Source organism: Dioscorea cayenensis, chromosome 5 (assembly GCF_009730915.1).
Source record: "Dioscorea cayenensis subsp. rotundata cultivar TDr96_F1 chromosome 5, TDr96_F1_v2_PseudoChromosome.rev07_lg8_w22 25.fasta, whole genome shotgun sequence".
Taxonomy (NCBI): domain Eukaryota; kingdom Viridiplantae; phylum Streptophyta; class Magnoliopsida; order Dioscoreales; family Dioscoreaceae; genus Dioscorea; species Dioscorea cayenensis.
Genome location: NC_052475.1, coordinates 32679903 through 32706367, shown reverse-complemented (window position 1 = coordinate 32706367; position 26465 = coordinate 32679903). Strand labels below are relative to the sequence as shown.

Sequence of the window (26465 nt, the reverse complement as noted above, 5' to 3'; positions counted from 1 at the left end):
GAAATCTCTCACACTATGTGCATCTCAATTATATCAATGCTTGTAGTTTTGCATGCTGATGGTAATGATGATGAAGCACCAGAAAAAGAGAACAGTGATAGCAAAGCTGGCATTGGCCAAATGGCAGGTAAGGGATACATCATACATGAAAGAGTTAATATTTCTCAGTTCAATGTTAACTTTAGACAAGTGAGTCCCACTTGTTTCCTTGCAACCAGCGCCACTCTCTCTCTCTCTCTCTCTCTCTCTCTCCATCTCTTTGTCCACTACTTTGGAAGAACAGTAGTAACAGAGAAAGAGATGGATAAACATCAGTTCAACTTCTCTTCCACTTATTTCCTGTATTAAAAAATAAAAACACCATTTCTTTCTTTCTTAAATAACATCTACACACACACACACACACATGCTCAGAGAATGGATGTGAGTTCAAGCGCTATGGCAGCCTCTCTCACCTGCGGCTCAAATGACTCAGTGAATGGACTCAAGTTTGGTATGAAAATATACTTTGAGGATGTGACTACTGCTGCTGGTGGTGGTGTTGGTGGGAGCTCTTCAAAGGGATCAAGCTCGGTGACGGCGAAGAAGGGGAAGGGAGTGGTGCAAGGAGTGCAGCAGGCACCGAGGTGTCAAGTGGAAGGGTGCAATGTGGATCTTAGTGATGTCAAGGCATACTATTCCAGGCATAAGGTTTGTGCCATTCATTCTAAGTCCCCCAAAGTCATTGTTGCTGGTTTGGAGCAGAGGTTTTGCCAACAATGCAGTAGGTTAGTTTTTTTTTCTCTCTTCTTTTATTTATTTATTTATCTTTTGAAAACTTTACTGCTTAATTTGGAGTGTATTTCTTTGTCACAAATGAACCATTTGAATTCTATAAGATTTGCAACACTGCACACTGCTTGAAGTTAGTTTATCTCTGTAATATTTTCACTGTGGGAAAACAGAGTCCAATGTGGTAGTGATACTATTAGTCTAAAACACACCACACAACGAAAAAAAGAAAAAAAACAATTATGGTTGTATGTAAATGTTGAATGGATTGATGCACATTAGTATTTGTTGCTGAATAGGTTCCACCAATTAACTGAATTCGATCAAGTAAAACGAAGCTGCCGCAGACGCTTAGCAGGCCACAACGAGCGCCGGAGGAAGCCACCTCTTACATCCTTATCACCTCGCATGGGACGATTTTCTTCCTCATTCTCAGGTTTGCAGTTAAAACTCGCAATCTATTTCCTCCGCAACATCATCTCAAGCTTTTATATACTTTGAAAGTTTTACCATTGTTTGACAGAAGATAACAATAGATACAGAGGATCTATGATGGATTTCAGTTATGCTAGACAGACAGGCAGAAGCGGTGGCGGTAGCGGTGGCGGTGGCGGTGGCAGCAGAAATGCAATGCCTTTGTTGAGGCAAGGGGAGTTAAATACTCTAGCCTGTGGCATTGCGCCTCATAGTTTCCAATTCCATCCATATATGCAAAGTTCAACTGGGGAAACCTTATTCTCCGGCCTAGGAATATCCTCTCCGGGAGTTTCGGACTCGAGCTGTGCTCTCTCTCTTCTGTCAAACACTCAACAATGGAGCAGCAACATTACTGCAAGAAACCGGCCTCTGATCATGATGCCTCCTCCAATGGTTCAACAAGAGCCAGTCATGGCTACTAGTTGCTTTGTATCATCCAGTTCATGGGACTTCAAAGACCATGGAACCTATGCAAGCTTAGAAGGACGGTCCATGGAAATGGTTAGCAGCCATCGGTTCTCCGGCGAGCTCGAGCTTGCCTTGCAGGGCAATGGTGCTGCTTTTGGTCATTCAAATGGTGCGAACCATGACCGTCACCTTTAGATCTCATTCTTTGGATCATCTTGGCTGTTGTTTTTATTATTGTATGCTTAATAAACATGTTGCCATGTACTGCTGCAGACTGAATAAACATCCTGCTAATAATAATAATGCATGAATGGTTTATCCATTATTATTCCAAAAACTGATGCTAATAATAATTTCAAAGAAGAATTAAAAGTCAATTGAGATTTTATACACTTACACTAAACTTAATTTCGAGATACAATGCCCAATCATCTCTCCTCTAAGTGAGTGGTCAGGAGATTCAGTGTCTTATTAACTCAAAAATTCCTACCAGAATGCTTCATTTTCTGTTTTCCAAATGCAGTATGTGACTTTTTCTCAGAGGCAACCAACAGTGTGAGGAGATTGATAAGCATGTATGGCATTTACTTCTCAACAGTAACGTGCTTGATGTCTGACAAGCGACAACTGACAAGGCTTTTCACGTATCTAATGCCTGCAGACATGCTTAAAAATCAGATCCAACAAATCCGCTAATTGTATCGAACACAACAACCGAGCCCCGGAGAAATTAGGGTTTTAGTGGTCCTCTTCATGGGGTCCAGGACAATCATTTAACATTGTCTCCATTGATTCATACTGAAACAGCCAGAACAAACAGAAGGCGTCTTAGTTGCAGCTAGCTATTAGCAGATGTCCCATTTTATTTGAAAGTAGGAGCAAATCACATTAGCATACTTGACAAAATGCAAACGTGGACTACTCACCTTGCATCCGCAATAAAGGCAGTAGAGATACTCATCCCTCAACTTCAACAATAGGCCATGCAAGTCCTGAAAACAAACCCAAAAAATGTATCATGCCTTTTCTTTTTCCCCCATAAAAAAAAAAAGTCAAAACAAGAAAATCTCCAACATAGAAGTAATTTCAGTATAAAGGAAACCACTAAAATGATCAACCTCCTTTTTAATTTATGTATGGAATGAAGAAGCCTATACGACTAAGATATCAAAACAAGCTATCTTAATCTGTATCAGCTTAGTAGTGTATTCTAGTTCATACTGATTACAAAGTACTTAAAACTAGTAATGTAAGATTTATCTTCCTCAGTCTCATCCTCAAGCTTTGAACTATGGTAAGGTGAAAATGGGGAAACAAACAAATACAACAAATAGTTTCCCCATGCCACTTATGGTTCTAGTTCAGTTCAAAATTAATATCAGGTTTGTCATGCAACACATGCTCCAAAACATGGTAATTTCAATTTTAAAAAAAGAGCCATACATCAATCAAAAGCTGGTCTAAATTGGCTTGTGAAAAAAGTTTTTGAGGAAATTTTTTATAACAGCTTTCTTGAGAAAGGGCTTCAGATTCTTTATGTTTGGATAAAAATAACTTCTGCAAAAGGTCTTCTTCCAGAAGTTAATAATTCCAGATCCTAAGATCTAAACAAATAAACCAATAAGCCATTTTCCTCCTTTTCTAACATCTTCTCCTTTATCAAATAAGGCAATGTAAACAAATAAAAAAAACCTATGAAAGCCCTAAACTTACAGAAACAAAAGGCCTCTAGGCTTCCCAAAAGCCAATCCAAACAGCCCCAAATCATACCAAGTCATTGTTAAAACTAAAAAAGAACAAACAAGAAGGAAAATCAGATTAGAAATCAATAAAGTCATTCAAATCATATTCTTCGCACAGTGACATAATTTAGATATAGTTAAAATGCATAAAATCATGTACATAACCCATAAGAACATATATAAAACAAACTTTAATCCAGCCGAGCTTGAATAAATTCACCCCAGCTGTTCTATGGCTATGTAACTATAAGATGATAAGAAAGGAATCAAGCTTAAACCAAGCCAGTCCAAGCAGGTCATGAAAAATATAAATATCTGTAATTGCTATTAAGCCATGATCTTTCTTCCATAGAATAAAATTTGGACACAAGTGCTAGAAGTAGGCATACGAGAAAAACAGGTTATGAGATCGTAATATACCAAAAAGTAATTTCAAGGAGGCAGTTTATCAGCACATAAATCATATTTCAAAAGGTATGTAAGGATATTCAAGTCAGAAAGGATAATTCACAAAACCATAGCGGCAATAAGGGTTGGTAACAGACCAAAGACCATGGCGACAACATGAAGAAAAGAAGCAAAATACAAGTATTTAGATATCTACATTCGAAACTAAAACAAGATGGTAATATTCTGCCACTAACATGGTGAAATTACATAACTTAAATGCCCACACCTAACCATTCAAGAAGGTATTCTTCAACCACTCATCACTATTGGCATTATATGGTCGTAAATTAAGCAACCATTTCAACATCCATTTGTGCAGTTGGAGGTTTCCCTTTCTAATAAAGAATATGCATACACATTACCCCCCACAAAAACAAAATTTAAAACCATTCTGTCTTATCACTTGGAGAACTAAGTTCAATTAAACAACAGCTAGGAGGATAAATAACCAAACTGAAAATATCACATCTTCAGTCAAAGCAAAGAGATTTGAAAGAAAATACTAGAAGAATTCAGAGCCACTAAAAACCATGTGCTGACTGCTTACCGCAAACTACAAATCCAAATTTAGGTATGAATTTGCAAAATTTCATTACCCTACAATCTATGAATCCAATTTAAGAATGAATTTGCAGAGAAATTAATCAAAACATCCACAAACCCTTAAATCCTGCAAATCCAACATGGTTCCCAAGATTTTTGTTATCATATTGCCGAGCAAAAGTTCTTTGAAAAACATTAAAAGTTGATCATATCTAAACAAATTTCTAGTTAGTTCTAACATCATATTTGATCACCAATCAAAACATGTGCACAGAAACACATTATTTTACAATACAGGAATCTAAAAATTAATAATGAATTTCAACAGGAATTAATAAAAAACCTCCACAAATTGGTGAATCCTACAAACATATCAACTACATATAGCATATTAAATTATTTGTTTCGTGACATAGTAAAAGATAATTGCAAAAATATCTAATCCTAGCAAGTTCTGAAATATCATACCTAAAGGCAATAACAACAAGAATGACACAAGAGAGCCCAGAAAAATAAAAGGATGACAAAGTTATATCTATTTGGATGTATCACCAGCTACACCATAGCAGGGGAAAAAAAGATTACCTCTTCAGTGATCTGCTGCTCCTCCTCCTCCTCCTGATCCTCACCCTCATCCTCCTTCACTGGCTCAACCTCCCTGTTCTCCAGCTGCGCCAAAGCAGCTTCTGCCTTTCGATAATCTCCAGCCACCCTGCGACTCCTCCATTCCAACCTTCTCCTGCACCCGAAATCCGACTCCATCTCCTCTTCTATTATCCTCTTCCTCTCCACCACCTCCCTTTCCTTCCTCTTCTTCTCCTCCCCCACTCCGATCCCCTCCCTTGCCCGGCGTATCTCAATCCCGACCGGCTCCGCCCGTCCTTCTTCCGGCCTATACCCCATTCTCCTCAGCATCTTGAAACCAACATTCGTCTCCGGGATCGCTACCTCCAGCGCCGCCCGCGTCTTCTCGTCCTCCTCTCGCTGCCTCCTCTCCTTCTCCAGCCGCCGCCGCTCCTTCCACGGCAAACTCTTCGGGAGCTTCGGCTTCTCCGGATGCGGCGGCTGACGATTCTTGCAGCTGGCTATCTGAGATCATGAATTGTCAAGCTTTTCAAAGGCGAGACTCCGGAAAAGGAGAGATCATGGTTAGCGTTTGGTTACCTTCTTGGTCTGAGGATCATCGGCGGGGAGGAAGGCGGAGATGTCGCCCATGTAGTCCTCTTCCTCTCCATCCCTTGCCGCCATTGAAGCTCTGCTTCGCTTGCTTCCCGTTTGGGTTGTCATATTGCCAAAGAGACCCAACACAGACCTGGGTTTTTTTTTAATGGGTCGGGTTGCTCTCATAGATCAAGGGTAAGTTTTTTACTATGTCACTAAACTTTGGCTCATTTTCACTTTGATCATTGAACTTCAATTCGTATCAATTTGGTCATTTAATTTTAATTTGATTTCAGTGGGTAATAAATCAAGGATTTCAACTCTTAATTAATTACATGACTATCTAAAAATCCGAGTCAATTCTTCCCATGGCACATTATTAAGTCTATTTGAGGCGTACATGTCATCAAAAAAGAGTTACATCATTCATTTGGGTTCCGAAATTCTTTCATTTACTACCCAATGAAATCAAATTAAAATTGAGTGACCAAATTAATACAAATTGAAGTTTAGTGATCAAAGTGAAAATGAGCCAAAGTTTAGTGACTTACTAAAAAAATTACCCAATAGATCAATCTATCCATGGGCTGCAATCCAATTGATTATTTACCTTCAAATTTAAATTACTTATATAGTTATATAGACCAATTAACAAAAAAAAAGACTTATGTCTATATTCCAAAATAAATAAATAAATAAATATAAAAACATATTTTTGTAGATACTAAAATTTAAAAATATATTTCAAAAAAATTGTCCTATTTATAAACTCAACTTTCTCAAAACGGTTAAAAATTAATATTATTTTCAATGGTTTTAGTGTTCATTTTATTAAATGTTAAAAAAAAAAAAACAAAAGTAAAGGAAATGATTTGGTGAAGGACAGTATGTTTATATAAAATTTTGCTTTTCTCATTTCGATAAAAATAAAATATTAAAATAAATATATGAAATAGAGAAAATCAGTCTACTTTAGTGCCTTAAAGTGTAATAAAAATAAAATCTTTTTATACAATACGTTTTAAAAAAAACTTCCAAAACTCTTTAAAAAAAACTCTTCAAAACTGTAAACACTATTTTTATTTTTTAATTTTTTTAGATGAATGAGAGCCCACTGAATTTTAGCGTGAGATGGAGAGCCTCAGTTTCGAGAGCATCTCAAAATTATTTTATAAGCATTTGATTTATAATAATAATATTTTCTCATCAATATTTCATATAAAGCAAAATTTAACATAATTTTAAAATTAGCAACTAAAATAACATAATGAAAATTGGAAAAAATAAATTATTCTATGGAATACCTCCTCTTATTTATCTAACCTTCAAGGAAGGCTATGCAAAAAGTCTCACAATTCCCAAGCGTGTAACCAGTCAGATCATGCCACCTGTCCACCCTGAAGCATCGAGCAATCCAGCTAACACGTGCCAACCTTTAACGTCTCTCCCGCGCTACCGCCTTTTTTCCTCTTTTCAAAACCCCCCATTCCTGAAGCTTTTCCCACACTCGCTCTTGATCTCTTGAACGATTCTTAGGTTGGTTTTCTTCTCGAATTTCTTCATTTTCTTTTTCCTTGATTAGCATCTCATCTTCGTCCCAAAATTAGGTTTTTCACTCGATCTCGAACCCTCTTTTTTTCTCAAATTAGTATTAATGGCGGCAGCCGATCGGATGCTTCTGATCGCCCCTTTTGCTTCCTCTTCTTCTTCTCCGGTCCTCAGTGTATATACTTCGCATCCGCTGCCACAAATTCATCCGATGGTGAGTTTTCTCTGTTTTGTTACTAAATTTGAATCTCTAGATATGGATATTGGTTCCTTCTTTGTTTCTTGATCAATCCTTGATTTGGTGATCGGATATGGAGTTTTGGGAAGATATTAGATTTTAATTGGTTTTCTTCTTCCAATCTGATTGAGATTTTGGTGGTTTTTTTTATTTAAATTTTAATGTTTGGTTAGAATTTATCATGACCGTCTTCCCAGGATACACCCAATCTAACGAACAAATGCTCATTGGTTTCCAGAGATTATGCTGGTTTAGTTTCCGTAATTCCCTGACATAATTCACAAACTTCTAGGAATGGCCTAGTGACACAGCTTTTATTCCTGAATTGGGCGCTGGTTTCATTTCCAAACAAGTAGCAAAAATGTTCTCAAAGCACCCCTCCCTTTCCTTAGATAACCCTTTTTACAGAGGGGTTTTTAATGGCTTCCACTTTTGATTGCAGTGTCGGCTCTTGAGGCCCTCTATCGCTCCCTCAACGCCCCAGTTCAACTCACTGGGTGGAACAATAGTGATCCCTGTGGTGAAAACCTATGGCTTGGTGTTGCCTGTGTTGGAGATTCAGTCATTTCCATGTAATAAAATCCTTCTGCTTATTCCTCTTTCTTTTAAGTGAGAATCCTCCTGAAAAATCACTGATTTATCAATTGCATGTTGTAGCAAGATTAATGGAATGGGGCTCAATGGCTTCCTGGGTTCGCAGCTATCCAGTTTCTTGTCATTGCAACAACTGTGATATTCTAGCTCTTTTCACCATTTTTGTTTTGAATCCTTTTGTTTTGTTTTGTTTTGTTTTGCTTCCAAAGGCACAGTAGTTGATAAATATGGAATTGGGTTTTATGGGGTCATTACAGGGATGTGAGTTTTAATAACATCGGTGGTGAGATTCCATCTGCATTGCCCCCAAACACCATCTTCTTGTATGTTCTTTATCACTTTCAGTTTATTTTGTTAAAAAGAAAAATGGTATGATTTTTATGGTGTATGGGGTACTGAATGCTATTTTTTATTTGGGGATGCAGGAACTTAGCTATCAATAATTTCAGTAATAGCATCCCATATTCACTGCATTCTCTGAAGTCTCTTAAACTCCTGTAAGTTTCTTTGGCCATATTAGGATTATACAGAAATGAGAAAGATAGAAGCTTCACAAGTTAAATCTCTTTGATGCATTTTTGCAGGAATGTGAGCCATAACTTCTTCTCTGGACCTATTGGTAATATGTTTACTGATATGCAAAGCTTGGAAAAATTGTAAGATTCTTGTATTTGATATATAGTATCAGTAGCAATATATGTAGAGAGCTTAATTGTAAAACAAATATTGATTATTGATGATGTGCTGAGGTATCTAGTTCTGGTTTGGTTTGCTTCCCTAGAATACATAGGCTCTGTCTATTAAATTTTTTTGAAGCTTCTATTAGGTCTTTATCAGCATAGTCTGATGGGTTCCATTGGATTCAATAACTTCAGGGATCTGTCATTCAATCACTTTTCTGGTGACCTACCAAACGGGTTTTCTTCCTTTACAAATCTTCATGAACTGTAAGTGAGATGCTGTGGCAATAGTTGCAATGGTGCTTTGAGCCTTTTATTAATTTATATTTCCTTCTGATTTTAGAAGCTTTTGGCAGTTATCTACAGGACAACCGCTTCACAGGATCTGTGAATTTTCTTGCACAGCTGCCCTTGTCTGTTCTGTAAGTCCCAAAACTATAGAGGCCAGGGGACAATGGAGTTGACTGATCTTCTCTTTATTTTTGTTGCTTATATAGGAATCTCGAGAATAACAATTTTAGCGGATCTATCCCAGAGCAATTTGAATCTATTCAGGAATTCAGGTGTGCCCATTTCTATTGGGTGTCTGGACCTCCATGTTCTAACATCCATTTATTTGCATGTGAACCTTGACAATGTCTCATGTTTTTTTTTTTATTTACCAATCGTTTGTTCAGGTACAGTGGAAATCAGTTCCAAACTGGTTTAATGCCCCCTAAACCTCCATTAAATGAAGGTGCCCATCCTCTATCAACACCTAATGAGAACATCAGCGGCCCATTCACTACCTCAAATCCTTTCAATTATTCTTCTCTCCAACTGAGAAACCATAAACGGAGAATCTTAAGGTCATGGGCTGTAGCAGTTGTTGCTGTTGTTTTAATAGCCTTGTTTGTTGCAACTGCCACAATAGTGAACATCTACAGAGAACAAATAGTACACATCTGCAGACAGCAAAAGTCCAACTTCAATACAGATAAGATCAGCAACGATTCTTTGCTTTCACTTCCTGTGACTGTACCAACTGGTGAGATTTTGACCAGTGAATTATTAAAATCTTTTGGCAATCAATGCTGGGGAGCATTTTTGAGTTGCCACAGCTGATTGGAATACAGTCTGAATTAGCATAGTTACCTTTCTCTTTGTTTTCCGATGAAGCAGCATATGTGCTTTGAGTGAATCAAAAACTTGAGTTGTTTACACTTGACAAATGATGTGTCTGATTGATATGAATATACAGCAGATAGGAAGATACGTATACGAGGAATTCATTTATTTGACTTTTTGGCATGACAGTATGTTTCTTACCTAAATTTGTCTGCTTATTTGCTTCATTTGCCCAATCAGGTAGTTAGCATTGGCCTGCAGCATTAGCTTAGTCTAGTTTCACCTTTTGACTGCATAGTGGATTAATAAACTTACCAATAAAATTTTAGCTGTTTCAGTTTCGAATCTGATTTTCCTTATGATTTTGCAGAACGCATGCCACAATTTTTTAGGTTCATCTAGGTAGCACTGACAATATGAATGTAAGGTTTTGAAGATAGTCATGGTGCATTAATTGAGTTTTGCTAGATGGGCAATAGGTGAATTTAGTCAATTCTAGAATTAAAGCCTTTTGATTTGATTAGGATACTGGAGACAGTCAGCAGAAACACAATCCTATATGTGCCAACCACTTTACTAGGTTGCTCGAATTGATCAGATGATGGAGCAATGACCATACCATCTGTGCTGTATAATTGCATTCTGTGATATGAGCAAACAAATATAACCAAAACATTCACCAATTCTAGTTGTTTCATTTTTTCATTTTTTTTTGAATAAAGTGGATAACCCATGTTCCAGTAGATGTGCGGTTGTTCAATTTTTTCAAAATGCAACACCTACAGTTTGTGTTATCCAATCTTAATGGTAGTGCCAATTTTGTGTTTTCTATTGGCTTCCTTTTGCAGTTCCTGCATTAAACCTGGATCAGTGGGCAATAGGTTCTCCCTCTACGTCTACGAATAGGCGTTCCTCAATTCATCACAAAAAGCCGGAGGGGTGGTCAAAAAGGAAAGTTACTTGTAGGAAACCCAGAAACCAACCAACTGCTAAGATATACAAAGCTTCTGAACTAAGCATTGCCACTAACAATTTCAGTCAGGAAAGACTTCTTGGGGCGGGCCCTAATGGTTGTGTCTACCGAGCTGAATTCTCTGATGGTCAGGTATTTCTTTCTTTCAAGTTACAGCTCTATCTTGCTGCCTTTTCCCATGATCGTATTGTTACTTCATGAAACGTGAACATGTCAATGTTTATATAATATATATATTTGGAAAGGTGGATGAACAGTGATTCCTCAAAATAAATGAAGTACAAATAAAACGAGGCCATAGGATGGTCTAGGAAACCAAAATAACTCTGGTAGCTTTTTTTTTCACATCACTGACCTTGTTTCAGATTAGACAGTTATAAGATGACCAGTTTGAGTTAGTTCTCATCAACTCTATTAAATTGAAAGGCTAAGGTCTTGAAGCTTTGGCACTTTGTTATACACCTGTAATTTCTGACTTTTTGGAGATTAATATCATACAGTATATATGAAGTATAGTCTTACACTCAGCATTGGTATCATATTCAGAGCATGGGGCGCCAATGACCGTTTGGTCTATTGGCATTGGATCCTATATGTAAGATGTTTGTATCACATTGAAAAGATGGGTTTGAACATCAGCCTGCATAGGATGAGAGCATAAGTATTTCAGAACTTGTATTTGCGCTCCATGTATGTGCCCTCCTTTGACAAATGATTTGTCACATTCAGGGGAAAACAAAACAAAAAAACAAACTGAGCATGGGATGTTGAGTATTATTTTTTTTTTCATTGGGGGATTTTTTATTATAAAGATTCTATGCTTTAGGACTAAAATATCTAGATAGAACCTCATTGGTGGCTTGTATTTACAACTGTAATATGCATTAATCATTCTTACCATGAAATGTCAATTATACAAGCTCAAATATTTTTTTCCTACCTTTCACTTTATCAGGTAGTAGCTGTCAAGAGGATTGACATGCTACCACTGGCTGTGCATGAAGAAGATGATTTTCTAGATTTAGTATGGAATATGAGCCGCTTGCAACACCAGAATATCACCAGCCTTTTAGGTTATTGTGTGGACCAAGGCCAATACAGTCTTGTGTATGAGTATGCCAGTGGCCGGTCTCTTGCTGATGCCTTGTTTTCTTCCAATGATACCTGTAAGGCTCTTTCCTGGAAAGCTCGGGTGAAGATTTCCCTTGGTGTAGCCCATGCTATAGAGTACGTAAAATTATATAATTTCATGTTAAACTTATTGGTGCTCCTTGTATTGTGCCTCTTTTATTTTCATGCTCCATTTATGATTTTTCTGTTGGCAAAGAATAAAAAGGAATGTGTAGGGATAGCAAATATAGCTTATACAAGAGCTATATTTTCACCATTAAGATATTTTCCCTTCTTACCACGAATTTCTTTTAGTTTTGCCAATTTACAAATTTAATATATTTTTTCGCTATTATTTTTTGCTTTCTTTTGTCCTCCTTCATGTTTGTGTTTTTGTATTGTCCATCAGTTCATGCATTCCTCCTGTTATTATGCCATAAATGTTTTTTCTTTTCGGTTTTATTTTTTTATTTTTTTATTTTTGGTTGGTGATCAATGCCTCCATCATGATCAGGTATTTGCATTGTCTATGCATTCCTCCAATTGCACATGGGAGTATCAAGGCAAGCAACATTTTGCTTGGCAACCAGTATGCTCCCCAACTCACTGATTGTGGAATAGCTACGCTAAGGCCTCTCATCGAACCTAAGCCGGAGGTAATTCTCTCATCCTTTTCCATTTTGTCATAGAGATCAACTAAAGTTCCTTTTCTCTTCACCATCTTAAACCAAGTGTTTAGACCTCTTATATTATTCCACATACATGAGGTTTGCATGCGTATGGTACAGGCTAGTGAACTGAGAAATCACATTAATTGTTATGCCGCCCCTGAGAGTAGTGTTCCTAGAAATGATGAGGTGAAGAGTGACGTTTACAGCTTTGGTGTGATTTTGCTTGAGATTTTAACAGGAAAGAGGGCTTTTGACATGTACGTGCGGCGCACCATCTCTTAATTATGCATATACTTAGATTTTTTATTAAATTGTTTCCTGAACCATGTTTTTGTCTTATCAATACAGTTCAAGGAGGAAGCACGAGCAATTTCTGGTTAACTGGGCTTCCTCTCGTCTCCATGACTTCAGCTTGCTGGAAGATATTGTTGATCCTTCAATTAGAGACACCATTCCTCCCGAGGTCCTTTCTCGATTTGCTGACATAATCCTGCTCTGCATTCAAGTATGACTCACTGGCCCTCTCCTGTGTTTTTTCAGTTAAATTGGTGCCATTAGAATATTGAGCCACATTACATTGTTTTATCTGTCAAAAGATATAAGTTTGCAAACCAAGGTGGCCTGGCTTGATCATTCTTCATAGAAAATCATTTTCTACAGTAGTGTAAATCCTGTATTAGAAATACCTGCTCCGCAGAAAAAATATAAGGTTCACTCTGCATGCATGTGTTTCCCATTCACACAAAGATATACTGTATACTGTAATCTGAAAAACTTGAAAGAAATATAGAAGTGGCTTTTGGGCATGGCCCACGCGCACTCACACATGCACCCCTTTTGACGTAGAATCTAAAATATAAAAAAAGTTGATTAACATGTGTTTGGGCACCTTCTCACTCTACTTATAATTCTTCTGAGCAGCCACAGCCTGAATTTCGTATGGGAATGACTGAGATCGTGGGGAAGTTTGTCCATCTGGTTCAAAAGATGGGCCATGATGCATCTGATTCTGATCTTAATATGTCTGATCTTTCATTCAAATCAACTGTTGCCTATTTTGAGTAATACCCTTCCCTTCTGAATCAATTTGCTGCACACACTGTACATCAGCTGAGACACTTGACTGCTTCATAGAAAAATTTGCTCATTGTATGACCTAGTACCCTCTTCTATTCTACGGTTCTACCAAATAATTGTAAGATCTTTGTGGTCTTGTATAGTTTTAGTGGAATTTGTTGAAAAAAGTTTTGTTGTCTAGTTATGAATATGAATATTCTGTTAATAGCTCTGCTCATATAGGTGAAGATTACTGACTAGAGATTTGTACTTTTGAAGCATGATCCACACTCTTTAATTGCACCAGAATATTCCTTTTAAATGTTCATATAACTCCTTGCATCCTTCATTTACTCTTCTCGTTTTATTGCCTAGCTATGTATACGAAGAATCATTCACGTTTCTACCGCAAATAGGAAAAGGAAAGCACCAGATTTTAAGTTTATTTATTTATTTTGGATAAAGAAATATATAACTTATTTGGTGCCTATGTTCCAAGATATATGTTCATAACTAGAATTAAGAAGGACTATCAAAGGAGAAAACCTCTATGTAGGTATTAATGGTGAATTAACTTTTATTTATATGCATTATACTTATTTGTATTGCATCTGTTAAGAGCTGCATATATCTTGCACATTGCGGATGTTTTAGTTTAGTTTTGATTTTGATTTATATATCGTTGTTGTTGTTGTTGTTATGCATGCATAACTTACCAGAGGCACATTTCCAAATCCATAAAAAAGATAAATAAGCAAGAAAGTAAAAAAGCGTGAAGAATGTTCCCATTATAGCTTTCGCTATGCATTCCCATTTATTATCATATACGCAAACAACTGATTCCAACTTGCACAAGCACAAGCACAAGCACAAGCACAAGCAGCGGAAGCAGAGCAATTAACTAGTAGAAGTAAGTAGGAGGGCTTCAGATGGAGATGCTATTGGGGATCCCCATGCCGGTGACTCCAGGCTCTGAGAACGGCTTCAATAGTTCATAAGGCACTATCCCGGCGCCGCACCGGTTCCTCAGCTCTTGGTTAGCATTCCTGGCGTCAACGATCCCCTCGATCACTTTCATCCTTCCATTGAACCTCTCAAACGCCGCCTTTATCTCAACGTTCTCCGCCCACGACGCCTCCAACTCCCCTCCCAGGTACTCCTCATCCGGCGCATGGTTCGACAGTATATCCAATATCGACATCACCACCGTCGCCTGTATTTGTGATGGAAAGCACTTCATCAGCGCCGTCTCCGGCTTCTCCCAGAACTTCTCGAACTCCCCACTGTCCCCATCCTCCAACGCCTCCACCGGCATTCTCACCCGCGCGATCGTCGGCCTGTTCGGGAAGTATCCAGCGTAGTGGTACTGCCCAAAGTTCACCGCCGCGTGGTGCCCGGACGCCACCCAGATGATGGTGCACAGAATTCCGATCAAGTCCTCCTCCGTCTCCAGCTTCGGCCACCATGGCTCGTCCTTCTTTTCGGGGTGCCCCTTCACACGTACCTCCGTCCACCATGCTTGCAACTCTTGGTCCTTCTTTATTAGCTCCGGTCTGGGGTAATAGTGATAGACGTAGTCCGTCACCCATTCCTTGATCGACGACCAGACCAGCAGCCCATCGGCGGCGTACGGGTAGTCCTCAATCGTCAACTTCAGCCCGTGCTCTGCGTTCGGATCCTCCACCGCCATTCCCCTGCCGGCCATTCACAAATCACAATTATACCCGGTAACTGTTTATTGTCTTGTCACAGATAAGAATAAGAATAAGAATAAGAATAGTTGGTTATTTGTGATGTACCTGCTGATCAGATCAGCTGGGAGTGATTCCGTGTCAAATCTCCAGAGCTTGTCGTAGGCTACAGAGCAGAGCTCCATGGAGTACTTGCTGGGGGAGAAGGAGGTCTCAATGATGCCGCCTCCTGAGATGAGAAACTCTCTTGCTAGTGCGTTGATCTCCATTGTGTACCGGAAATGCGGGTGTAGAAGTCTGTATATTGGATGCATTGCGCTTAGTTGCCGGTTTGCTGCAATGACGTACGTCTCTGTGCAGGCGTGAGTTCGCAGCCTGGCAAAAACGGTTATAATTATTATTGTTAGCTAATAATTTTTGGGTGAAAGTGAATTGTATTACTGTGAAGTTTTTTTTTGAATTGTAGAGGTTGTTACCAATGGGAGACAAGTTGATGGACGCCAGAGTCATGGGCACCAGCGTGAACCTTTGCGAGCTTCCAAAGCCAGGCTCCGGTGGAATCCCAATTATGAGGGGAGAAGACTTGCTTCCATTGGGGCTTCGTCGGGGAAGCTGGACGGGTGAGCTCAATAGCAATGGGCTTTAATGTGTTTCTTCGTGTGAGGAAGAACAATGTGCGTGATCCATACAAGGTGGTGTTTTCCAGCGCCCTGACTTTGTGTACATACGGTAGCAGCAAATCATGGTAATCTATTATGAATAACCTCTTCTGCTTTATTGCCTGCATGGATATACTACTGATTTATTATTCATGTATATACTAATCTACATAAATAACTAAGATTCAAAAACAGTTCTTAGCAGACTGCAATAAGAATTAATTTGTTTAATTATTAGGAGATTAGAAAATTGATGCTTGAAAACTTCGAATTATTAGCATTGCATGTTGTTGAGCCAAATGACGTTGCACATGCTAATGCATGTGCATTGAGGGGATTTTATTGCACAAATTTTATTACCTCCTCTACTGTCAAACGTCCTCCCAGCTCACATTCAATCACTTCTTTGGTGATTGCTGATTCAGGTGGACCATAAACTTCTGGATCAAGCTTACTTACGAACGGGAACTCCTGCATTGTCAGTAACATGTAAGTTAATCAACGCTCACCTTCGAATTTTTGTCAAATAGGAACAAATCTCTGAATCAGTATATATATATATATATATATATATATGAATTTATTAGTTGTTATAAGTTGACTTACCGTGACCAACTGAATACCTAGAGGATTTAAACCTGCCAAAGTTTGTCTTCCAAGTTCTTCGTCTCTGAACCATGAGAACTTATCCCCTGTCATACAACAGATAGTATATGAGGATCAATGTATATATGATTAGTATTCTCCATTTTACCATAATTCTATTTGTAATATTAATAATAAGATTTCATTTTCGATAAGAAATAAGAATGGTGTAATCTATAATAACTTTCAAGAGAAAATAAGCGCATTTTGAACCTATAATTGCAATAGATAGCATATGAGCACAGTTATTAATGTAGTTGAATGAAAATCTTCTATTTTTTCCTCCTCGTGTACATTCACTTTTAACTTTGGCTATATGTATGGTGATAGCTGTTATTGTTCAGTATTCTTTATTTTACTGCTCACAAATATATAAAAACATGATGAGGGATTAGAAAATTAGACAAAAAATGGACAGATATGTAGATTACCACATTTGCATGAGCAAGAGCTGCGTATAGTTAATGACATGCTTACTAGAAACCTAGAATGTCAAAGCTTTCATTCAAAAACCATTAATATCTATATGCAGATATATATATATATATATATATACTGAAGAATAAATTTTTTTACGTACTATCTATCATCTCTGGAGTTTCAAAGAGCAGGATGTCGGTGGTATCCTGCACGGCCTTGATGAGTCTGGGTACTAGAGTGCGGAAAAAGTTGAGGCCCTCCTGCTTAGGGAGAGGCATGCCCTCATCGAACAACGTGTCAATGGCTGTGAAGTAGGGGAACCCAAGCTTGGTGTCAATGATCGCTGTCTCAATGGATGGCACCAATGCTTTCAGCGCAGACCTCAGTGTCTTCACAGAGAATGTCAGTTGCTTCACCTCTGAGAAGGCTTCATCCCTTGGTACATACATAGTCCCCTTCCTTGTCTCTGAATTTGGGTCTGCAGTTTATGCATTCATAAGCATTTGGATTGACAAACTAACATTTTATACCGTCTTATCAGTGATCACTTAACTAATTAATAACACAGAGAGACTCTACACACACACACATACATCATCAGATTATATATAGTATAGGGAGTCTGCATTAATTTCATAGTTTGGTTAGAAACTTAGAAATACCTTTCTTGGTTGGAGGCCTGCCAGTGCGGCAACGCCGGGGGTAGGGGTACTCCTTGGAGCCACCAAGAATAGAGCGGACCAAGTCATCACTGTTGTCTGGGTCACCGAGATCATTGTAGGTGTCATAGTCATAGATCCTCTCATATGTCTTTCGCTCACCGGTGCCATCTCCTCTCTTGCTCTCTAGATCTGCCTCCCTCAGCCGCTGGAGCCCTGCCGGCGTCTGGAAGGGCAAGTATGACTACAAAACACAACAATTATTAAGTCATATACAGTACACACAACATGGCTCATTCATGAACTTTTAAAGCTAAATAGCATGCATGCATATTTTTATTTTTTTGAATAAGATGAATAAATCACAATTTATTAAAAACAGTACAGAGTATAAAATATAAAAAACAGAAGCGACATAAAAGAACAAACTGCATGCATGCATATTGATCATTAATTGTGTATATTAATTCTCTTAATAACTTCAAAGATCCATTACTCAGAGAACAACTTGTTAACTTAACTTATCATTTAGTTAATGTGGAATTAATTGTCATCGTCGCATTTTTATCTTTGCTGTTTTTAATATTATGTTCAAATGAATAGTAACTCATGTTCATAACTTTACATGCATGCAACTCATCATGTAAGGGTACAACGTAAGGGCTATATGAAACAGAGATAACCACGTGTCTCCATGACCATAGATCTAGATACAAGGTTGTGGGGTCAACACCTGACCATTCATGGGAGGAGAAATCTTATCTTAAAGATAAGACAGAAGGAGCCATGTTTAATAGATCAAACAAAGAGGTACAATTTTGTTGATGAACAGGACTGGCCCCCTTCTCTGCATTGCATGGTCCTGGTTTTTTGTCTGGAAAAGAAGAATCTTCGTACGGTGTTATCTTTTTCTTTAATTAATAATTAAGTGATCTGGCCTGCGACCCTATTGTCCCATGTTTCCTAAAAATTGGGGGTGTGGCAGGCGGAGAGGTCTGGTCCTTTATGTCATGTGGACCCTCTCAAGTCTCAACCTTCTACTGAACATAGGCTTATTAGTGAATGATAAAAATAAGGGTTTTAATTTTTTTTTCTGCATATTCTCATAAAAATGAATAGCAATTGTTATTATTAATTTTTTTTAGACCCCTGCAAATTATACAACGGTATAGTCATAATTATTGTTTTTTGTGGAGGTGTAGATCAAACTTAACAAACCTTAAAACTCTAAATAGTAGATAAAAATTATAACCTGACACTGAGTTAAACTTACACTCTTATGACTGAACAACCAAACTTGAAATCTCTACTCTAAATTTTCACATTCTGTGAAATTCTTAGATCTAAGATTTGGCAAAAGGCTGTTGGCTTACATGACTAGTTGTCCTCTAGAGATGCTGAACAACAGTCATGGTGGGTACAATTGTTCACATGATATCTAGCTTAATTATATGGGTACGACAATTTAGTCAATTCGCTATCAGTATTCAATGTACAGAAAACATTTGAAACAATTATATTGCAGGAATGCCTCTTAAAAAATCAAATATGTGTACCATTTACTAGTGCAATAGTGTGTTCGTTTGAAGGCATCCAGAAATGAAAATATGTAAAATGACCAACCTTAACTTTACTCACATTTTTTACTGTATAAATATCAATTCTTTTTATTTGCTCATCATATTCACTAACAATATAGTTAACCATGCAAACTACATCAGTCTAATCTCTAAGGATTATTGGATCCTGAAGTAATACAGAAGCTCTTGCATCTTTTGACAAGAGACTTCACTCACTGAAAGTTCTTTCTGAATCATTTTTCAAACTTTTAAGCTTTTCTGACATGCTTTTATTGATTTTCTTTGTTAGGTTAATTATAATCAGTTTAGGTAATTAATATGAACTTCATGCATGATGTATATGAACTAAAAGTGTAAACAAAATGAATTAATGAGGAGTTGATCACCTTATTAGTGAAAAATATTCTCTTTTCATGGCAATCAAACTTGCTGTGCACCCAGGACATGCAGCTGATGTTTACAGGTTTGCTGTCGTCTAAGGGGGCGAGAACTATGTCCCTGAGGAAGGTCTCCTTGTGGTGCTCATTGGTGACAAGAACTCCACCAATACCGAAATTCTTCGGCATTGTGAAACTACACTCATACTTAACAACATCTCCTTCCTTACTCTGCCTGTGTGCATATGCTGCTATCACTCCCTTCTCCTTTCCAGTCTCTGCAAACACATAATAAAATTAATTATACTGTTAGAACTCTTAACAACAGTATATATTTCCTTCTAAAGTGTCACTTTTTATTATTATCTTGTTTTACGAGGGTGTTTTTGTAAAAAAAACATAAATCTGTTTTATTATGTATTCAATCAAAGTATTAATGTTAATTTCCAGTGGTGTGGATGTTCATGTACTTTTTTTGTGTTCTATCTTTGTTTTTCCGTTTTTATGTCTATTTTGTAGTTTGTTACTATTTTGTTTTTAATAAATTGTGATTTATTTTCTTTTTTCAAAAAAAAAAAAAAGTTTTGTAAAGGTACATAATTGATTATACAGGAAAGATTAATTAAGAATTTTTTTGATTTTACTTGTCCATCTACTTGAATTTCATATCACAATCATGTGGTTCACAATGCGCTCCAGAGCAGCGTTTGAATTATTTTTTCATTAATGACGTCCTTGTCAAGATTAATCAAAAAAGTTTTGTGATTTTAGACTATCGTACTAAAAGGGATTAAATTTGTTTGGACACTAAAATTTCAAAATTTTGTCATTTTTATTTAAAGAGAATTAAATTTGTTTGTTTTGCGTATGAAGGAATCGTGCAAAGTTAAAAATTGCTTTTGGATTGAAATTATTTAGGAAAATCGAAAGAAAAAGACAAAAGAGTTTTTCAACTTGCGACCATTCAAACTTTCATTTTCAGGTTGAGCTATTAATTGTGGAACTATTACTTCCCAATTTATAATATTTATTTATTTTCATAAAAATCATTAATTAATTTTTTCTTTTATACGAAACCACAAGCAGACATTAGAGTTGTCAATTTAATTACCTCGTCCGGGACTCCTCTCCCATTGGCTAATTTTAATATTTAATATATATATATATAATATTAAAATTTTATTTATATTAAAGAAAAATAAATATATTATTAAAAAATAATATATTTGATGTATTTAATATAAAATAAATTTTATGGAAGAGGATTTTCCAAACCTGGTAATTCTAGTGGGATGGAAATAAAAATGGGAAAAAAAATTTCTCTACTCCCATTAATATTTCTAAGAATGTATCATTTACAGTGACTTGTACATCTTTTAAAAATAAACCCTCCTATCATATAATCTAAAGAGGAGGAATACAACACCTCTCTTCCACAAAGGACTTATTGAGGATCATATTATCATTAACAATAATCGGATCTGAGAATATAAACATTGGATGAGAAGTAGTATTATACCTGAACCCATCTCGAAACTTGGTTTTTGAATTAAGCCTAAAAAAATCATATATATATATATATAGCAACATAAGTGAGTTTATGTCATTTCCCTTTTTTTTTCACTATAATTAGACAATGATTTCATGCATAAAATAGTGAAGGGCCATTGCCTTGAACTTCCTTGCATCTATTTCTCATTACTCTTACGGTCTTACCTATTTACCATAGTTATTCTCTTTTTTTGCTTTTTCTTTTTCGTTTTCTTTTTTAACCTTTGCCTGATGGCTGATAGACATCTTAGTTAACGTTGCATTTTTTTGATCTCCCTTAAATAAATATAAATATATATAGACAGATGTGCATGACCACACACTTGTAAGAGATGAGAACAGATCGAAGAAGAAGAAGAAGAAGAAGAAGAAGAAAAAGAAGAAAAAGTCATGAGCACTTGTTAAGAGAAGCAAAAGGAAGAAATGAAGGGAGAGAGGGGGAGACTCATAAATACTCGATCGCTAGAAAAGAGAGAGAGAGAGAGAGAGAGACCAAAGTTATTTGTGTATTTGGTTTGCAGTTTATTATTACTTTAAAAAGTGACTTATGCATGCATGAGAGATCTCACACACACTTCATGAATCTACAAACACATATGTTTGTAGATTCATGAACAGTTAGTTGAGTATGAAAAAAAAAAAAGGGAAAGTACAAAAAGAGAATGATGAAGTGTACTTACGAGGATCAAGATGTGAGCTGAAAATCTCAACAAGGAGAGACTTGCCAAGCAAATCCTGGATATCATCAAGAGGCCGTGTAATTCCAATATTTGTTAAGTTATCTCCAGTGCTCATCAGCACATTGACAACTCCCTTCACCCTCACTGGACTGCTGTCCAACTGATCCTCCACCGCCGTTTTAGTCTCTTTGCTCACTGAGCAACATATCCTTCCTGTTCTCCTTCCCTTTCTTCCACTACTCTTCTTTTTCTCATGATGTGCTCTCACCTTATTATTAATTATTGCATGAGAAGTACCATATAAAAAAGTAGAAGAGGAAGAAGAGTATTTTCTTGAGAAGGAGAAGAATGAGGGTGTTTGGTTTGAAACTTGGAAGGTAGAATGCAACATGATTTTTGATGAGAAGCAGGCAGAGAGATAGATTCAAATGGAGAGAACTTTGATATTGGATTGAGATATCTTGTGTTTTGTTAACTTGTTGAGAGGATGTAGTAGTAGGCTTACTGAGATAAATAAATGGGTTGCAATAATGTAGAAAGGCTTTGACAAACTGAGCAAAGCTAGACAAGCACGAAACGGAAAGTTCAGTAAGAGGTAGAATGGTCGATATGGTGCATGTATAGATGTGGGAGTTGATATTTATAAACAAACACACACACACACATAAATTAACATGTGGGAATTATAGTCTTGATACTAATTTCTATGAGATGACAAAGATGAACATATCGTGGTGTGTCGTGTGTGTAGACTCCCGTTAACCACACAATATTAATCAAGATGCACCGAAGATATATATATTTTGCTTTTCTCTACTTCAAAATTATCATGGTTATTCATCTGTATGCTTTTTCTCCCTCTTATTATTTGTGAGTCTATTTGTGACAGTGTTAAGTGTTTCAGATAATTTATATATTAGATAATGTTGCTAATTAGTAAATGTTTTATGTAATTAAGAGTCCTTGTTTTGAAAGAGTTTGGATTTTTTTTATTTTTTATCACAATAGTCTAAATATTTCAATATATTATTTGCTTTTCTTCCTCTCTTTCTTTTTATTTCCTCAATTGGTGATTTTTTAATTTTTTTTGGATTTGTTATAATGTTTGTTTGAAGTTTAAGTTAGATTAGCAATTTTGTTAAAGATGACAATTATATATTAAGTAATATTAATGAGTATTCATTCATCCCAAAAAAAATTATTGAATTCTCAAAAAGAATTAAAATATCAAACAAAACTCAAATGACACATGTTTGAATTTAGAATAATTTATATAAAAAAATAATTGTCATCTTGCAATTATGTTGGAATTTTGCAGGAAACTTTGTCCTCAACAAAGGAAGTTTTCTAATTTTTTTTATTGGTCCCCATAAAGGAATATAGAAGAATAAAAAGAATAAAAAGATTACCCCCTAATTTAGGTGGCGTTTGGTAATGCTTTGTTTTTTAATATATATTATAAAATTATTATAAAAATTTAAATCACAATTTCTTATGGAAATATTATATTATACATTAAATATATTATTTCAAAATAAAAAATTGTTATGTTATGGGAGATTGGATAATGAGCTCAATGAATTAATATATATATATATATATATAATTTTTATTAATATATATCGCTGAGTACATGTAAATATAATTTTTATTAATATATATATTGGTATTTGAAAGTTCAAACTAAAGTACTTAAAATATCCATCTTTTCTGATTCTTTCTTTTCCATTTCTATCAAATTTAATTTATTTATTTATTCTCTTTCTCACTCTTTTTTTTTATTTCTTTCCAATTTAAATTACTGAAATATTTACCATAGAAGAAAAACCTATAAAAAATAGGAAAAGATTTTATTTTTTACAAATACGCTTTAAAACAGGTAGTATATATATATCAAAAAATCCATTTTTGACTTGATCAACTATTTAATAGAAGAGAGATATATATCAAAAAGCTTTTAGTCACATTTAATAGAAGAGAGATTTATCAAAAAATCCATTTTTGACTTGATCAACTATTTTCACCAAGTACACACATCATTCACTTTTGATCGGAGGAATGAAAGCGTGGAATTTGAAAAAGTATAAAAGAGAATTGTGGTAAAATTATTTATATATCCTTCATAATAAATAAATAATATTGTATAAATAATATATGATATTTAATTAAAATTAAATTTAGTAGATTATAAAATATTCTGAATAATGATTATAATCATATATTTTGATTAAATTAAATTTATTCCTTTTTAATTATCATATAAAAATATTTAAATAAATTCATTCATGTAACTATTATTCATTTCAATTTTTATGATTAAATAGTTTAATTAAATAATTTATTTTATTTAGATTATTAAAAATAGTGAGTATTTAGTCACCTCTGATGCTAAAGATTATAATAGTAAGAAGCTGGGTTTAACTAATAAATCTAACCCAAATCATCATCACAAGCATTATAATCATTATTATATAGATTTCAGTGAGAATGAATCACACATATATATATAGATGAAAGATTGAAGTATATAAACTTGTGAGAAGAATAAATGATGGTAAAATTGTAATTGTATCAATTAAAAAAATAAGATTCCTTCAATTCATGAAAACACTATGAGCTCATCTCCTTCAATCCAAACAAGGGTTAACAGTCATCATCAGTAAAAGGATTGATATGTTAAAAACTCCTATTCCCTAAATCTAAAAACAGTCTTATTTTAATAACAATTTATATTTTTATTTTTTTAATTAAATAATATAAAATAAACATGCAACGATATAAAATAATTATAGGTACTCACATGCTAAAAATCTCTAAACTTTTTAAAACCAAAGCTAAGATTATTTTCTCCCTGTTGTTTCGTTTAGTCTATTTTATTTATCTCTATAATAAATTCATAATTTATCAAATTTCTTAAAAATAAAATAAAATAAAATAAAATATTGAAAAATAACACTTTTTTTTAACTTCTATGTCCTTTTATTCCAAGATATATTTCAGTATTTGTAACTATTATTCTCATCCTAATTAATATATTTGATTTATATATTTTTTTAAATAAAAATACAATAAGAGAAATCAAAGTTTTGTTTTTAGTTTTTTCTATAATATTTTTATTTTTCATTAAAAAGAGAACTGCATGAAACAGGCCCTTAGACTTTGTTTTCTTTTTTTTTTATTATTATTATTGGTTAAAGATCTAAATGAATTTTGGACATTATACTTCAAGTTCAAGCACAATCACTTATAAACAAATTAATAAACTATTGCTCATGTGGAATTAGTCATTTGCAATTAAATTAGGAGACATGAAATGTATTAGAGTTATTGTTGATGGTGATGGATGATTGAAAGGAGCTACAGGGAGTGGCCGGCAACCATGATTGGGAATGGCTGTAAGTGCACAGAGAACAGATCCACCAACAGTGCACAGAGTTACAATCAAATTTTTTAAAAAAAATACTGAAACTGGTGCAGATATTTTTGGTTTTTGCTAACATTAAAATTATATATACAATATTTTTATTTACTATATATCCACATTATTTGATGAAGAGCTCATCAAAAATGGCATCTGGCAAGACAGTTCTGTGAGGCCATTTTCCTGCCACAAAAACTGATGGAAATTTCAGCCTTTTATCTTTTGAAATTAATAACTCAAGAGTGTGACATACTGACCCCTGCTCTGCTGAGCTGCCCATTATTTCAGGAAAACAACAAGAAACATTGCAAACCACATGCAATCCATGGTCAATTGCCAACCCCACACTCTATGGAAAACCCAAACCATGCATTCATTTGGACATTTTTGTATTTCCGAACTCCATTAAGTCTTCTTCCTCCTCCTCCTCCTTGTGTTTTCATTGATTTCATATTGAGAGAGATTGATATAGTGAGATGGTGAGAGTTATATGTATGTATATATGTACATATATATATATATATATCTATCTAAGAATATTGAGAGTTTGTAGAGAGTTGGGCCCTCTTTCCAAAAAGCAAACATGCAAAACATGGTACAATTCCCCAATATTTTCTCAATGCAAAAGAAATGAAAATTTTATTTGATATACTGTAATGGGTTTTGGTCATTATCTAATTACATAAAACTATTACAATAATTCTTTTTATGTCAAAATAAGAGAAAACATCCCTCAACTGTCACCTTCTTTAAAGGAAATACGCATATATTTAAGATCTAAAGATAAAAGATAAATAAACCATAATTTTATTAACATAAAATTTTTAATGTATAGCTAGAATAGTGAAGCAAGAAGAAGGATTACAGTAATCAGCACAGTAAATGCGGGCCCCACAACAGTGAATATAGATATTTCTTTGTATCCAGTATTGAGCTTTTGTTGACGAGAGGGTTTGGGATCTCTGACCTAATAAATAAATAAATAAATAAATAAACGCATTTATTTATTTATTTATTACAGGAATCTTTATCTTTAGCCACTTCATCTTTTTATTGTGGTCTAAAAAATTTAAAAGGGATTTACGTAAAAAAAATTCAGCACGTGAAGATGACAACTCATGTCTGGTTGAATGGAACAAACGACAAATTTGTTTCAATACAACCACTCAATGAGCACCAAATATATATATATATATATATAGACATGATAATGTGTTTATTGATGAAGCAATTAATGATGACAGCAAGAATTG

At 35.2% G+C, this 26465-nt stretch overlaps 4 protein-coding genes across 5 annotated transcripts; 2 read left to right on the top strand and 2 right to left on the bottom strand.

The window, feature by feature from the left end:
* Positions 1 to 32: 32 nt before the first annotated feature.
* LOC120261597 (squamosa promoter-binding-like protein 14) lies at positions 33 to 1885 on the top strand. 2 transcript variants are annotated; one of them, XM_039269541.1, is made up of 4 exons: positions 33 to 127; positions 415 to 767; positions 1071 to 1207; positions 1298 to 1885. In XM_039269541.1, exons 1-4 carry the CDS (start codon positions 53 to 55, stop codon positions 1849 to 1851), a joined length of 1119 nt encoding a protein of 372 aa, XP_039125475.1. In that variant the 5' UTR covers positions 33 to 52; the 3' UTR covers positions 1852 to 1885. The 2 variants fall into 2 exon arrangements, with proteins under 2 accessions (XP_039125475.1, XP_039125474.1); XM_039269540.1 differs by having other exon boundaries at positions 1295 to 1885.
* Positions 1886 to 2194: 309 nt separating this feature from the next.
* LOC120261598 (G patch domain-containing protein 11-like) lies at positions 2195 to 5772 on the bottom strand. The gene is made up of 4 exons (XM_039269542.1): positions 5556 to 5772; positions 4977 to 5480; positions 2583 to 2648; positions 2195 to 2454 (listed from the first exon to the last, which is right to left on the bottom strand). Exons 1-4 carry the CDS (start codon positions 5736 to 5738, stop codon positions 2395 to 2397), a joined length of 813 nt encoding a protein of 270 aa, XP_039125476.1. The 5' UTR covers positions 5739 to 5772; the 3' UTR covers positions 2195 to 2394.
* Positions 5773 to 7262: 1490 nt separating this feature from the next.
* Positions 7263 to 13762, top strand: LOC120262073 (protein STRUBBELIG-RECEPTOR FAMILY 2-like). The gene is made up of 16 exons (XM_039270126.1): positions 7263 to 7314; positions 7781 to 7910; positions 7996 to 8067; positions 8190 to 8255; positions 8358 to 8429; positions 8517 to 8588; positions 8808 to 8879; positions 8969 to 9034; positions 9110 to 9175; positions 9290 to 9639; positions 10568 to 10824; positions 11648 to 11919; positions 12317 to 12458; positions 12591 to 12730; positions 12822 to 12978; positions 13395 to 13762. The coding sequence occupies exons 3-16, from the start codon at positions 8009 to 8011 to the stop codon at positions 13536 to 13538; spliced, it is 1935 nt and encodes a 644-aa protein (XP_039126060.1). The 5' UTR covers positions 7263 to 7314; positions 7781 to 7910; positions 7996 to 8008; the 3' UTR covers positions 13539 to 13762.
* Positions 13763 to 14292: 530 nt separating this feature from the next.
* Positions 14293 to 22332, bottom strand: LOC120260733 (linoleate 13S-lipoxygenase 2-1, chloroplastic). The gene is made up of 9 exons (XM_039268291.1): positions 21792 to 22332; positions 19570 to 19838; positions 17607 to 17847; positions 17105 to 17422; positions 16486 to 16571; positions 16240 to 16350; positions 15697 to 16001; positions 15329 to 15595; positions 14293 to 15223 (listed from the first exon to the last, which is right to left on the bottom strand). Exons 1-9 carry the CDS (start codon positions 22180 to 22182, stop codon positions 14455 to 14457), a joined length of 2757 nt encoding a protein of 918 aa, XP_039124225.1. The 5' UTR covers positions 22183 to 22332; the 3' UTR covers positions 14293 to 14454.
* Between the last annotated feature and the right edge of the window lie 4133 nt (positions 22333 to 26465).

Coding starts and splice junctions, on each gene's coding strand:
- LOC120262073 (XM_039270126.1), top strand. CDS start 8,009: ATGGGGCTCAATGGCTTCCTGGGTTCGCAGCTATCCAGTTTCTTGTCA. Junction 9,176..9,289: donor GAATCTATTCAGGAATTCAG/GTGTGCCCATTT, acceptor TCGTTTGTTCAG/GTACAGTGGAAATCAGTTCC. Junction 12,731..12,821: donor GGAAAGAGGGCTTTTGACAT/GTACGTGCGGCG, acceptor TTATCAATACAG/TTCAAGGAGGAAGCACGAGC.
- LOC120261598 (XM_039269542.1), bottom strand. CDS start 5,738: ATGAGAGCAACCCGACCCATTAAAAAAAAACCCAGGTCTGTGTTGGGT. Junction 5,481..5,555: donor ATGATCCTCAGACCAAGAAG/GTAACCAAACGC, acceptor TCATGATCTCAG/ATAGCCAGCTGCAAGAATCG. Junction 2,455..2,582: donor GCCTTTATTGCGGATGCAAG/GTGAGTAGTCCA, acceptor TGGCTGTTTCAG/TATGAATCAATGGAGACAAT.
- LOC120260733 (XM_039268291.1), bottom strand. CDS start 22,182: ATGTTGCATTCTACCTTCCAAGTTTCAAACCAAACACCCTCATTCTTC. Junction 16,572..17,104: donor AACTCCAGAGATGATAGATA/GTACGTAAAAAA, acceptor GTTGTATGACAG/GGGATAAGTTCTCATGGTTC. Junction 16,002..16,239: donor GACGTTTGACAGTAGAGGAG/GTAATAAAATTT, acceptor ATATCCATGCAG/GCAATAAAGCAGAAGAGGTT.
- LOC120261597 (XM_039269540.1), top strand. CDS start 53: ATGCTGATGGTAATGATGATGAAGCACCAGAAAAAGAGAACAGTGATA. Junction 128..414: donor TGGCATTGGCCAAATGGCAG/GTAAGGGATACA, acceptor ACACATGCTCAG/AGAATGGATGTGAGTTCAAG. Junction 1,208..1,294: donor ATTTTCTTCCTCATTCTCAG/GTTTGCAGTTAA, acceptor ATTGTTTGACAG/AAGATAACAATAGATACAGA.